Raw genomic sequence first — 15377 nt, 5'->3', positions numbered from 1 at the left:
AATGGAAATTGAGTTTACAAAGTTTCATAATGTATTACTTGTCTTTTTTTTTAAATCAAGGCAAAAGCTATGAATTTATCTTTTTTTTATAGATATGCCCATATTACTGGTAATGGGATATTATACTTGCAGTCTATCCCATACTCCTCTGACTCGGGAAAAGATATTAAATCGTAGTCACCAGTGTTTCTTGATATTAATTAGAGACTGTGACAAATTATATTACATTTAATTTACTTAATTTGAGGAAAGTAGTAACTTACAGGTGGGGCAACCTAAAATTCTGATGGGCAACCTAATTTTTGCCGTTAAAAAAAAAGTATTTTGTACACAGGAATGTCTGCTGCGATAAATCACTCATTTGCCCCCCCCCCCCCCCGGTAGACAGGCTGACAAAGTGTAATGGCAGGTTGTTCACACGTCGCTGAGTTGCATTACTTGGTACATCCGTCTTCATTTTCGGGGATCACAGGGTGGATGGGAGGCCACACTAGTTGGGTAAGGCCTAGGGAAAACAATGTTGTGTTTCCTGTTTCAGTCCTGAAAAAATTAGGGTCGGTAGGTAGGGATTATCTATTTTTTTTCTTAATTTTTTTTACTGGGCTTTGGCGATCTCTAGTGATCCAACTTGAACAACTTGCATGAGGACCCTTATACATGTATTTTCAATGACAATGTTGGAAAACCGATTGTACAACGTTTCATCACTCAGGTGTCAGATCATGGAGCTAAAAAAGTCAATCAGTTCAAAAACTTTAGGTCCCTTGCAGGGATCCACCAAAGAAAGGCTAGGGTCGGCAGATTTTTCTAGGGTCGGTCGGGAAACAGGAAACACAACATTTTTTTTTCCTAGGCCTAACATTTTTTTCCTAGGCCTTAGAAATGTTGAGTTTCCTGTTTCCCAACTGATCCTAGAAAAGACTGCCAAACATGCCTTTAATCTTGTGTGTGAACCCCTTCAAGGGACATACATTTTTTTTGAGTCGATCGACAATTTCTAGCTCCATGATCTGACATCTGAGTGATGAAACGTTGTACAATAGGATTTAAGAGACTTATTTTACACAACCAAGTCTTTTATTCAACTGAATAGTATAAAAAGAGTCTCTTTACTCAGTGACTTACCAACCTGATGAAACTATTCACGGATATTGTACAATTGGTTTTCCAACATTGACATTGAAAATGAATGTGTCCTCATGCAACTTTTGTTTTATTGATAACTTGTATAAGTTGAGTCACTGAGAGATTGCCAAAGTCTAATAAAAAAAAAAGGAAAAGAAGATAATTCCTACCTATTGACCCTAATTTTTTTCAGGACAGGAAACACAACATTTTTTTCCCTAGGCCCTTATTAAGCAAATCTCGCGAATGGGGTTCTATGTGCCTGATGAATGTCACCTTGCTACAGAACATGCCGTTAATGATAATGTGTAGGAGGGTCGTGCATTTTGAACTGGGGTAACCCGTTAGAACGCGTGTATGGGTCATCAGGAAGTATTGAACACTGTTTGGTATGAATCGTTAGCCTGACTTATAATGCCAAATTATCTGGTAGTGTTATATGAAACTAATGTATATTCCTTCTGCAAATACATGTACGTTGGCAGACTGGGTTGCAGAAATCTTTTAAAACTTATCTATTAGGGAAAATATTGAGAACATCATTCTGATATGAAGACTATTCTAAGACTTTTATAATACTATTGGTTAACAGCTTTTGCTGTCATGTATTTTAATACTGTACTGGTAACCAATTTTCAAAGAGCATAATGATTGTACATACTTGATTCTATTGTTTAACACATTGTCAAGTTTAAACTGGGGTGGTATTGGGGGAAATATTGAGCATTTAAAGTCCATAGTTATTCTTGTTCAGTAAGTATTCATATCTATTCAATCATATCTTAGGATCAACCAATAGGTGGTACATTTAAGCCTTGGATTTCCCTTTTAAATCTATTTAAACTCCAGTGTTACAATATATTAGTTTAGTAAGACTCTAGGGGATCAAAATGTTTTCAATGGATGTGGGAAAATAAGGGCCGATATCTGTTGAGACACAATTTGTATGTAATATCATATGATAACTGTTGATGGATGTGAAGTGAGATGGATAGAAAGGATTAGAGTTTGGAGGAAATGATGATGGATGGATGGATAAAAAGACTAATGGATGAATGGATGATTGATGGAAGAATGGGAAAATAGATAATGAATGTTGGAAGAGAAAATGGGCTGATGAATTGAAGACTTAAGCGTAAAACTGCCAGACACGAAAACAAAACATACTCTTGAACAGATATCCACACTTACACACAATTTCACCAAACAGATGAATTTATTAAAATATCTGATGTTCAGATTATACTTATTAGAATCAGACTTCATTGTAAAATGCTGAACTTTATTCCAACACAATGGGTACATAGAGATCAAATTTTCAACGACCACTGTCGCCTTCATCAATTTGATGTCTCTCTATTATATAATACCCCTTAATTGTGTTGGAATAAAGTTCAACATTTTACGATGATTACTACCAACACAGATGAACTTTCATTATATTTAGAGTCTAAATTTCTAAAGTCTCGGATTTATATGAAGTATTTACTATATATATATATATAATAGATAACGCCTGACTTTTTTCCTTCTTTTCCTTTCAGAACAAAGTTGTCAATGTTGATGGTGCTAAGGTCAAACTACAGGTAAGTCATTTAGTGCTTTTCTTCCTCTACCATGCAGTCAAACCTGCCAAGGAGACCACCTCTTCAACCTGGCCACCTGTCCATAGCCGCTTTTTCTCTGTCCCAAAAATTTTCCCAATTGACACAAGAATTAAGCAACCTGTCCAAGGTGACCACCTGGTCAACGCAGCCGCCCTGAGTTGGGTCCCCTCAAGGCCTGATACCTGCCCATGGTGACCACATCATTTTCGATCATGTTAATTATTGATGATAAATAATGAGAAATCATGGAGAAACCAGCCAGTTTGCCTTGACTGCTGGATGATGTTTTTGTTTGACATAAATTATAACAGTCACCCTCCCCACGTGCATTTAACATCTGTGTCCATGATATCACCAGGGTCCATGATATTGCCACCTTGAGAAACAGTGTGCTTAAAGATATTTTTACTGCAACATACTTTTGGTATGCACTCCTTCACACATCAAATGTACATACCTAGGGTATGTTGCAGTAAAAATATCTTTCAGTCACTATTTCTCAAGGTGGCGATATTATGGACCCTGGTGATATTATGGACACATACGTTTACAACATTTGAAATTAAAACATCTCGACTTGGAAACCTGATTTATGTCTCAGTCATGTTGTGAGGTGAGGTGACCACTTTTCTTTGGTCCCTTGGGTGGCCGGCTTGGACAGGTTTGACTGTATTCATACTTTAGTCCCTGTGGTAGAATATTTATCAGCTGCATAAAATGGACCCAATTTCCTGTAACTAGAAAATCCAGCAGATACGAGCCCTTAGGGCAGTCCTTAATACTTCGTTGGGCACTGCGCACTTTTGGCTTATCAAAGCGCGGTATAAGACAAACTACTTCTCATTTTCAGAAGGTACATGAGTAACACTTCTATATCACGACCAAACACCTTGGCTCAACACGTCCTTGCAGATAGGATAATGGAATTTTACATGGTTCAGGGCTTGAAATTCATTTTTGGGAATAGGTGCACTGGTGCACCCAACCTAAGAAATTGGGTGCACAAAATTTTTTTTGGGTGCACCTGTAAAACAAATTACAGATCTTACTGCTCCTCTTCTAAGCTTGAATCTGAAATGGGAGCTAACATCAAAATCTTAACAGAAGTACTACAACAAAGATTTTATTATTTTTCTGACACTTAGATGCCAAGAATATCCTGTATACTATTATACTATAATTATACATCTAATATGTACAAAAATACCTACAAAACAAGAGTTCCGAGATCTCATACCTCCATGAAATATGGGCTTGATATGTAAATGTAAATTTCTTCATTAATTATGCAAATGACCTCTGCATTAACATAATATATGCATCGTGATGTTAACTTTTGATTAACTTAAAGATGTCCCAAGTAAGACATTCCCATCATTCACCATTAAGAAATCATATATTTTTTGCATTAATTATGCAAATTAGGTCATCATTTGCATAATTAGTATCTGTTGATGTTCCATCTGCCATAGGTTACATACATTACATGTATGAAAGTTCTATAATGTAAAACACTGTAATTATAGAATTTCCTCATTAATTATGCAAATAAAGTCCTCATTTGCATAATTTGCAGTTAATTATGTACATCTCTCTGTCAGATACCTACACACCAAAAATGATGAAAATACGCTGTTCCTATCTGGACTTATTGGCTTTCAAAGATTTCGCCCGAAAGTCCCCTGCAGTTCCTGAACAAGCTGCTAGGGGGACCAAACCCACACCACTTATTCCTAACAGGAAAAGCTATCTGTCACCAAAAATTGAAGATCATAGCATAGACATAGACAAAAGATACAAAAACCGGAAGTTCTGCTGCAGTACCAAGGTCATCCACCAGGAGGCCCATATTTGACCTTGACCTTTGTCTTCCTAAGACTTATCCGCATACCAAATATCATCACAATCCATAAAGGCGTTATGAAGTTATGCTGACTACAAAGTTGCGGAAACACACACAGACACACACACACAGACACACAGACAGACGCCGCCAAAAACAATACCTCCATTTTTCATGGAGGTAACAAAACAAGTGCTTCTGCAAAAGCTGACCATTTTCGCCGCTTACAGGCTTACAGTTTTTACGAACATTTTCCCCATCCTAGCATTTCAATTTACCTAAGTTATATAAATGGTTCTAGTTCTCATCAACATTGTATATAATGAGAGAACATGCACTTCTATATTTCAACTCTTTAAGTTTAAAACATTACAAAAATCAAGTATATAACAGTTTATAACCTGTTTTCTCTCTTTTAAGAGTCTTTTTAACAGAATAAAAAAATGAGACACAAAAGTACATTTTAACTTAAATTATAAGTAACATTAATATATATATATATAATTTTATTCAAAATCTCTTCTATGGCTTTGTCCCCAATATCTAAGTTTACAAACCTCGTGACATTCAACCAGGGCTTTAGCCAGCGCCCGTTTTACCGTCAATTGACGGTATTTTTTCCCGTCGGACGGTAAAAATTTAAGTCCTTACCGTCAACATTGACGGTCAAAAATCGTGGGTGAAGACATTAAACTTAGCAAAAAATGTAGCGAATTTGAATGAGCCACGGCACGGGGTCTTTCCAAGCGCCGGTCTTTTCAAAACGCCGCGGGCCCACACATTTCTTATTTAAATACGGCGGGAAACCTGACTTCAAGGAACGTGCCGATGTCTGTTAACGTTAACTCGGTTCTTTTCTTCAATGTTGCTGTCTGTTTAAACAACATGTGCTAACGGCCACATAAGAACAATGGCTCGACTCAGACTCACGCTGGTAACTGTACATGACAATAAGATAAATAAACAACATGTGGCAACGAACAAAGAAATATCAAACGTTTTGAAAATATACTGTACTTGAATTTTCATACCATCGCAAGAAAACGGAGATCGATCTACGCAAAGTGGCTTTATTATTTATATGAACTTCGTTAAACCACCTTCGAAGACTTGAGCGGCAGCATAAAGATAAATTTTCTGGAGCCGATCGCTGAAGCAAGTTTTTGCCGGCGTACGTAACTCCCTCCGCGGCAAAATCCCATATGCCGTAGCGAAATCGCGTCTCAGCACTTCCCCAAATCAACTCCATGGCCGCTAAAGTCTGCAAATGAGGTTAAACTTCCTCATTTCGGTTGAGAAGCGAAGCTACTAGTATAAAATCATGTGCATGGCGGCCATTTTGTTTGCTACCCGAAGTCTTCCGAATGATCTAAATAAGGAAATCGTCGGAAATCTGAGCCACATCCCTCGCTGTCGGCATGCGCTCGGGGCTGGCTCGGTGGAAATCGGAGGCTGTGGCGTCAGGACTAGGTTTATTTGCATGGCTCGGGAAGCCGTCGCGGCTTGAATCGCAGCGGGATTTGGGCGCCGGGCGGGTCAAACAAAGGGAATATGAAGTTGTGAGGACCATAGTTTTTTTTTTCATTCTTCAAATTGCAGATTGTGTAATTTTTATCCTGAAATCTTGAAAATCTATCTGCAAATTGCAGACTGAAGACGGGTATTTAGAACACTGAATACATGAAGTGTGCGGGGGGGCATGATGTCGATCACCGGATCATGATTTTTTTTCGCGTTGACCCTGATTCAACCCTAAAATAATACTCGAAGAGAACTTCAAAAGTCATCTTTTACTAATCATATATATTATAATTGTTTACATTATATCATTTGATCAACCTGATCTATTAAAAATTGTCAATAGAAAATACCTTGCCAAACAATGCAATACCTATTTAAGTTAATTAAACACTCACTCATTAATTAATTAATTTCCTAAAATACAAAAGACATGTTGGTGAAAGTTAGGCACCCAGGTAATATCAATAGTTCCACGGACAGCTATGTAGGCCGGAGCTTCTATTGCGTGCGATCTACGTTTGGTCAGAAAATACACCCCCCCCCAACACACACACACACAAAAACACCGATCCGGGAACGCCTGAAAAGGAGGCTTTTAATAAGCTTTGCCTGCAGCGCCTTGATTGGTCGGACGTGTGACCCTCTGGACTGCCGGCTAATGGAAATCTGAACATCTAGACTAATCCACACTGCTAATGCTCATTGACATAATTTATAAAGTTTATTAAAATCCTTGATTACTGTGATTATAGACATGTCTTTATCAACATTTTTGGCAAATAATAAAATCAAGTTATTGTTCAAGACAAATTAAGTTTGTTTTGTCAGCAGCTTTGTTATGCAACATTAATAGAACTATGATTTTGAAATTAGCAAACGTCCAAGGCATAAATGGTAAAAAGTGCACTCGCAACAACGACATCTAGCGACATGCGGCAACTCAGCATGTCTGCATGGCCGTCGCAACAACGACATCTAGCGACATGCGGTGACTTAGCATGTCTGCATGGCCGTTGAAGGGTGGAACCGTTGATCCATCCATCCATGCATCCAATGTCAATCTCGTCTGAGTTACCATTTTCGCGCATGCGAAAATGGTAAAAAATTGGGTGCAAAGCTACAATTTTGGGTGCACTAAGGTGCACATGCACCCAGTATTTCAAGCCCTGCATGGTTTGAGAGTTGAGATTTGTAAGGGGGGAAAGTTGCCCGTTACATCACACTCGTGAGATGTTCTGATCCGCACTACTAAAGTAGGATGTTATTACAAGAGTGGTTTATTGCCTGCCAAGCTAGAAGGACTAACTTCAGCTGAAGCAATAAATGTTGTCCTAGTAAGGATTTGGGTCTTCTATACGGCAAAGTTTGTGAGCCATCAATAAATGCCACAGCTTTAAAGTGCTGCAGGCTTTTCTACTTTGTTGTGACAAACGGAAAAAGAGCAGCATAGTACGATATCATGTTCTATCATATTACATTAATCACTTTGTGTTCTTATTGCTAAATACTGCATATACCTATGTTTCATAAAAAATCTCAAACCAAACTTAACACTTTTTAGAAACAGACTAAATAAAACGATAGATTCTGAAATAGAACACAAAGAACAATCATGGCAATTTTTTAAAATCGTCATCATCTAGAAAACTCCTGTCACATTAAAGAAATAAAAATTTAGTTTCTTCTGCATCTTATGTATTATTAAACAATCATGTGTATCTAGTATGTTTTTTGTTGTACTGTGAATGATGAAGTTTGTTGAATTTTTTTTTATTACATCAATGGACTTACCATTTTCCTTGTGATTTATTAGACATTTTTTCATGACACTCAGTTGAATGGAAATCTGTTTTGGACCTTAGTGCTAGGAGAGGGCAAAAATTTGCACATACGGCACAATTTCTTTAAGCTACTCCTGTCATAAACTAAGCTGACTTTCTAAAGTCATTTTATAATGATCATTATCTATACCCAGGTAGACTGTCTTATCATGCCACCTTTACTGACCCACCTTTACTTCAATAATGCATTGAATTAAAAAAAAAACTTGATGGCCATCATAAGGCTTGTGACAGGATCTCTTAAGTGTCATTAAATTAATGTGGAACCATTAGGTATCAAAATATCATGGCTTCTAACTTTGGGGGCCAGATTGAATTGAAATTCATCATTCAGATTGAGGAATGCCATTAGCCCTAAAAATGTATTATACAGTATTCTAACTAATATTCAAATGTGTGAACTGCAATTTGGTGCCAAAATTTCAAATTAAATCAAGCTATTGAATTATAGCTTGAAATTTATAGCCATTACTTTCAACATACTTAACAATATATTGGTAATATTCCATAAATCCTTGATTTATGGAATCATGATGTTACCGAATGCTATTATTCTGAATGCTATAATTCTGAATGAACAGCATCATCCCCTATTTCTTTACGTTATAGAAATTTGTCTTCAAGTTGGTATAGAAGAAACATTACCAACTTGAAGGTGTCTTGTCTATATATGAAGATACATACAGTCAGGTATACTGTAGGGAATAATGACATTTATTGATGTTCATTCCATGAGCCATGGAAGTGAAACATGGCTGGAGGCTATATTGCCTTCTCCGTGGCCATGGGCAGATAATGCCTAAGCAAAAAAATGTTGCGTTTCCTGTTTCAGTCTTGAAAAAAATAGGGTAGGTAGGTAGAAATTATTTTTTTTTTCTTCCTTTCTTCCTTTTTTTACATGTATTAGACTTTGGGAATCTATAGTGATCAATCTTGTGATTCAACTTATATTTAATACAGTTTAACAAATTTGAAAGTAAAACTTGCATGAGGAAACTCGTATTTTCAATGTCAATGTTGGATGGAAGACCAATTGTACAAAGTTTCATCACTCAGGTGTCAGATCATGGAGCTAGAAGAGATTGGTCCGCTTGAAAAATTTATATTTTTACATGTATGTCCCTTGCACGGGCACACACGCAGAAAAGACTAGGGTTGGCAGTTTTTTCTAGGGTCAGTAGGGAAACAGGAAACACAACAGTTTTTTCCAAGCCCTAAGGCCACACCAATTTAATTTCTTGGTTAACGGATTCGCCCGCTTCATTTTTTTTCTGATTTGCAAATAAAAATAAAAATTCAGAATCAACTGCAAAATGCTCATATTTTGCCCTGAACAGTTGAAAACAGTTCCTTTCATTCTAGTTGTTACAGTTATTCCATCTTTCAATGCAATGGTATCATTAAAAGTTCAAAATTGTTGTTTAATTTTTGAACCAGCCTGGTGTGTTGACTTCATGGCTCCTATCGTACCATTTTGGACCATAATAGGATGCTTAGGCCTGTTTTTATTTTTATCTTTTTTTCGCCCACCTGCTCCATTATTTTTCTTCAAAAATCCGTTAACCAAGAAATTAAATTGGTGTCGCCTAAGCTCGGATCACTGGAGAAGTGGGAGGGTCCATTCTGGGGAGTCCAATATTGCTTACAGTCACATTTTGGCCTCTTATATCTCCCCACAGATAATTTTATAAAATAAAAACACACAGTTCTGACCCTTGATAGTTTCCTTTACATCAATTAAAACTCAAGAGGATGCAATTTTGGCAAATTGGATAATGATAAATTCTTTATTGCAACTTCATGCCCGAGGGCTAATTGAAAGCTGACAAGGACAATGATAATATATACATGTAGTCACAATTTTGGCACATTGCCTGATTGTATCAGAAGAGGTTCAAATGACAAATAATGCTAAATTTCATAGTTAGATGACCAGTTGAAAATACATGAATTGTGATGTGCAACCAGAAAGGCACAATAGAACAGACTGAAATTAATTAGTATGTAACTGTGTGAGTGTTACATTAAATGTAATGTTAATGTTAAAAATGGCAACATAGAATTGTTAGCATTGATGTAGTCATTGAGTCAGAATTTTTAAAAATATACATACTTTTAGAAATTTTAGTAAGTTTACGTAACCATATAGTTACACACTGTAAAGATGTTAAATGTAATAGTATACAGCATATTCTTAACATCTAAGTGCCAGAAAGATAATAAAATAGTTGTTTTAGTACTTTTCTTTAGAAATGAAACACACTTTATTTTTGCTGACAATTCTACTTAATATAACATGTATTTTATTGTATATGGTGCATCCAAAAAATTTGTGACTGTGCACTTGTGCACCCAATATAATTAATTTCCAAAAATGAATTTCGAGCTGACATGTACAATATATGCAGAAGTATCAGTTTCAATATACAACAGAATATTCCCTGGAATCCAGTCATCCTCACAAATTGGTTTCATTTGCCATTGGCGATTCAGAAGCCCCCCTGACAGCTCCAATTCTCTTCTTCAAGCTACCTCTGTAAAAATGAAAGCGTCCCCAACGGAGAAACGCCCACCGGACGCCGTCCCTGCCCGTCCTTAGCGGGAAACGGCGTCCTGACCGTCCCAACACAGTTGGCAGCGTCCACAAACTTCCCCCGGACGGCCGTCCCAGAAATTAGCGACGGCACCCCGTCGCTCCCAGCCCGTCCTGAACCGTCCGGCATGGAAACGGGCGTTTATTAATTAATTGACAACAGCAGCGGCCGGCACTGACGTGCTTCACAATGTTTCCCAGGGGGGTTTAGGCTTCTAACGCACATGCGCCAAGTTTGAAGGCGCTAGATTTAACGGTCACCGGGCTGGCTGGGGAACACGTCTGCTGCTCAGTCGACCTCAGTTTTTTCCATTTTGTTGGATTGTCTGCAATTTTGGAGAATGGATTTCAGTCATACAAGCAGCTATATCTATCGTCGACGCTGCACACAAGTTTGGGCATCTCCAGCGACTGACTAAAATGTCAAACGAGGTGTTCCAAGAATGTAAACAGCGGCCGCCAGAATTTTGGGTGTACCGAAGCAATCTGTCTCGGCGATTCTTTTTCGAGGATACTCGGTAAGTGGACAAGAATTTTTCGTTGTCAAATGTTACAAGGGAACTGTGTAAGACAGTGTTACAATTGCCACAACAGAACATTAGTTAATTCCAGGGGCTGCTGAGAAGTTTGCGGTTATATTTTGTTCGTCCTCCCCGAGACTGCCCTCCCCACATAAATTTTGTCACATGCGCCGCCGGGCTGATAAAGGAAATTCAATGTTTTAACGCCGAAAAATAAAAAGACGCACACGAACGATTTGTAGAATAATTGTGTACAATACCTGCTGTTTTAATAAAGAACGATGATGCCGTAAAAATGTACACGTCATACACAAAAAGAGACTCGAAGTCCCGCACACAAGTTCGGCCCGGGAAAGTCCTGACGTCACGGCTGCCATCTACAAACGCAACCGTCAATGTTGTTTTCATACAAAATCTTCCAAGACGCACAAAAACTACGTAGAATATAATTATATACTATACGAATTTTAATGAAGAAAGACGATTATGTTAAAATGTCCACTTAGGCAATGTTTGCACTTGTAATTTTCTTACACCCTCGCCCTTTATGTTTGTGTGCGCTCACAATGGTGGATTACTGTTGTCGCATGTTCGCCGCTGTTTACAGCCGCTGTTCAACATTTTGTTACTCTATATTCTTGAAGAAAATCTTTTTCGTTTGATCATGGTATTTTGTATTTACTTCACTTGTATTTACTCACGGCTCGTTACGGCAACTGTTACAATGTGGGCGGCCGTTACTTGTTGATTCGATGCCAATCTGCAATTGTTTTCAATATTACTATATCGGCACCTTCTGTCACGGGACGCCGTCGGAAACGCCGTCCCAACCCCGTCGGAGCGGCAAGATCAAAATGTCCACAATGACTGAGCACCCCCCAGAGACCCGTCCGGCCGTCGGATACGCCGTTTGGACCCCACCTGTGCCGTCCCAAGCGTCGCCCGGCCCCGCAGGAGCCCGTCCGGGAGCGCGTCCAGCAGCCCGCCCGGTAGCCCGTCGGAAACGGCGCCCAAACGCCTTAAGAAACGCCCGGACGCCGTCGAAAACGGACAGTTCTGACGGCGTCCCAGGCGTTTGAGGCGTCCTGGCCCGTTTCTGGCCTTTGTCCAGGCGTCCGTAGTCCCCGTTTACCGCCAGGGACGGGCAGCCGTCCCAAACAAACGGCCACCACAAACGGGCGTTTAAACGGGCGTTTCTCCGTCGGGGACGCTTTCATTTTTACAGAGGTTGGATTGGCAGAAACACAAACTCCCATGCATCAAGACGTTAACTCATGTCAGTCTGGGAAATGGACAATAACTTCCATCATTGATTCCCATAAATTCCAGGAAATGGCATTTTGGCTGCCAGGAATGAGCTTATGAGGTCATGTCCAAGGCATTATGTAGGAACGTCAAGACTGAATGTCAGGGGAGAGCCTTATGAACAATGCAGCAGCCTCAAAAGAGCAATACTATGTAAGATTTTTGAGCTGAAACTGTAAATATAAATAATTTAATTTTCTCATCTAGATTCATTTGTCATTTTCAATAACTTTCAATAACTAATTCTGGCAAGAATAAGTTGCTCCTGGCCCACTGTATTTTTAGGAGGCTCCTAAAAAGAATGTAAACAAACAGCAGTTTTCGTTTGGGTACATGTATCTTTGGCAGCAAACTATGTTGATCTTTTACTCCCCAAATATAAATGATTATAAACCCAGGTACTGGCTTATAGTGCAAGAAAATGTGTAAAACAAAGTAGTGGAAATCTTACATAATATCACTTCACACTGGACAATGTTTTTACAAACAAAAATACCAGGCATGAATTTCTTTGATAAAACACATTATTCTGAAATAGATAAAAGTTACTGCAAATATTGAGAAGTTTATATAAAATGCACTTTATCAGACTGGTCTGTACATTTGAGGCTTCAACAGAAGATGGATGATAAAAGGGAATGGATGTGGATGCTATCGCAAGCTTGAACATGCATCTCATACAATCTGCTGAATTGCACAGAATGTACTCTATAGATCCTAAAATGAACCATAGATCACTGACAAAAGAAAACAGCCTCAAATATTTCTTCAGTAAAGATTTAGACATCAGCAGGAAGCTTTAAACCACAAATACAAGTTCATTTTCACATGATATCAGTCACATGTCTGTGAGGCTGACTGTATTCAGGGCTCGAAATTCATTTTTGGGAATAGGTGCACTGGTGCATCCGACCTAAAAAATTAGGTGCACAAAAATTTTTGGGTGCACCATATGAAGCCTAAACCTAGTTACAGAATTATCTTACTGCCTCTTTTTCTGAGCTTGAATCTGAAATGAGAGCTAACTTCAAAATCTTCAAAAAGCACCACAACAAAGATTTTATTATTTTTCTGATACTTAGAATTATATATATGTTGTATATATTGATATGTGCAAAAATACCTACAAAAACATTTGGGTGGACCAGTGTACCAACAGAAAAAAATTGGGTGCACAGCTCCAATTTTGTGTGCACTAAGGTGCACAATTTTTCATGCACCCAGTATTATCTTTTTGTGTGGCAAGATGTTTTCATACTATGTACTATAATAATAATGTTGTTGTTGTTTTTGTTTACCTGTAGATTTGGGACACTGCTGGCCAGGAGAGGTTCCGTAGTGTAACACATGCTTACTACAGAGATGCACACGGTAAGGCTTCAGTCCACACACTTCAATGTAGATGAAACCTGCAAATCAAAAATAGATTAAAGATACCAGTATGCTGTTTTCACCATATACATTGTACATGACACAACAGAAAAAGGTCCATGCCCCTTTGGGTTTCCATTGATAAATGCATCATTGGCGAGCTTGAACCAATCCAAAATTTAGCTGCATAAATGTACAAGCTACTGACAATTGCAAACTTGTTAAGACTTTTTTTCTTAATCTTTTTCTGCATCTTCAGTGTCTAAAGTATTATTCATAGTACAAAAGGAAAAGATGATGGCACTTAATTATTTATAAGACACTTTCTATTGAAACTTGTAGTAAATATCTTTTGTTTCCTCCTTAGCCCTGCTGCTTCTATATGATGTCACCAACAAGACATCCTTTGACAACATCAGAGTAAGTGTCTAGTTATGCGTAATACCTTCGCTGAAGGAAAACATACTTCTTCTTCTCCAAACTAATAAGGTCAATGACCAGGACCAGAAGTCTGTCACCATGGTAACTGGTATTGGGTTACATGCAGAAATGAGTTCAACAGTCTGCCTCATCACCATATATATGAGTGTGTTTGAGTAAATTTGTTAAGCTGAACCATGAGGATAAATGGCTGCAAAAACTTGAAGCATTTGCTTGCAAATGTTACCTTTCTAGTTATTCATTGCCTTTCTTTGAAGTCGAGCAAGGATAACCCGTCAGCCCAAATTAAAGGACGTTTTCAACCCTGCTTAGCACTAGTTGTGAAGCACTTTTACCACAACATTTGTATGCAAGCTGTTCACCTCGAATCCAAGCAGAATTCCTAATGACCATTCCAAACTTACAATTCTGAACATATTGTTCCAATGTCATGTTGGTTAAACCTCACAAATCCATTTATGCATGCATGGCATAAGGACATGAATACCATCCTCTGATATGACTGTACATATTTTCTAAACTTTGCATTTATAGAAAGTCAATCTTCTCTCTTATGTATTTCAATGTTCAGTTGTAGAAATACTTTTTTTGGCAGAATGTCAAAATTTTTTCTGCAATTTGCAAAGACTTTCTGCAAATACACATTTAAAAGTCTGAATCTAAACCCATGGCGTATACAAAATTGCATGTTGGCAAGCATTGTACATGCAATTTAAAAAAAAATACAAAATTACAGCATTAGGCCATGTTGATTTGATTATATGGATGACATCCGAGGAGAACCTCAAAACTGATGCGCGCGTGCGAATAAAAAGTTTGCAAAAAAAAAAAAAGTTGTTTTCATTATGAAATGTACATGGTTTTGAAGGTTGAACAAATGGGACAGAATATGGTTTGGCGAATAATCTAGTCTTCAAGTTCATTTCTTTACAATTTCGTCTTTTGTCGTTTGATTTTGGCATTCATAGTTTTTATTTATTATTTTTTTTTAACTTACGGTATATTTTTGCTCATTTTGCAACTGTTTTGTACAATTTACAGTATGGTTGAAAACTTTTTTTTTGGAAACGGCCGAAAATTCATGCGCGCGTGGATGTCATCCATATAATCAAATCAACATGGCCTTATAGAGTCAGTAGTAATTTTTATAAACACAAAAGCTCTAGACACCATTGATGACAGATTTCTTCAGTCTGCAAAATTGCAGGT

The 15377-nt window shown here is 37.9% G+C and overlaps 1 protein-coding gene across 3 annotated transcripts in view; it reads left to right on the top strand.

The window, feature by feature from the left end:
• Window positions 1-15377, top strand: part of LOC109464279 (ras-related protein Rab-26-like) — a 113338-nt gene that overhangs the window by 85588 nt on the left and 12373 nt on the right. For all 3 annotated transcript variants that reach the window (XM_019761230.1, XM_019761231.1, XM_019761232.1), the window contains exons 3-5: window positions 2670-2711; window positions 13661-13727; window positions 14095-14147. In XM_019761230.1, coding sequence (XP_019616789.1) covers window positions 2670-2711; window positions 13661-13727; window positions 14095-14147 — 162 coding nt within the window. The remainder of the gene's footprint in view (window positions 1-2669; window positions 2712-13660; window positions 13728-14094; window positions 14148-15377) is intronic.

The sequence above is a fragment of the Branchiostoma belcheri genome, unplaced genomic scaffold (assembly GCF_001625305.1).
Source record: "Branchiostoma belcheri isolate BF01 breed outbred unplaced genomic scaffold, Haploidv18h27 scaffold135, whole genome shotgun sequence".
Taxonomy (NCBI): Eukaryota; Metazoa; Chordata; class Leptocardii; order Amphioxiformes; family Branchiostomatidae; genus Branchiostoma; species Branchiostoma belcheri.
The sequence above is the reverse complement of the archived record's forward strand: the minus strand, read 5'-3'. Positions and strand labels throughout refer to the sequence as shown.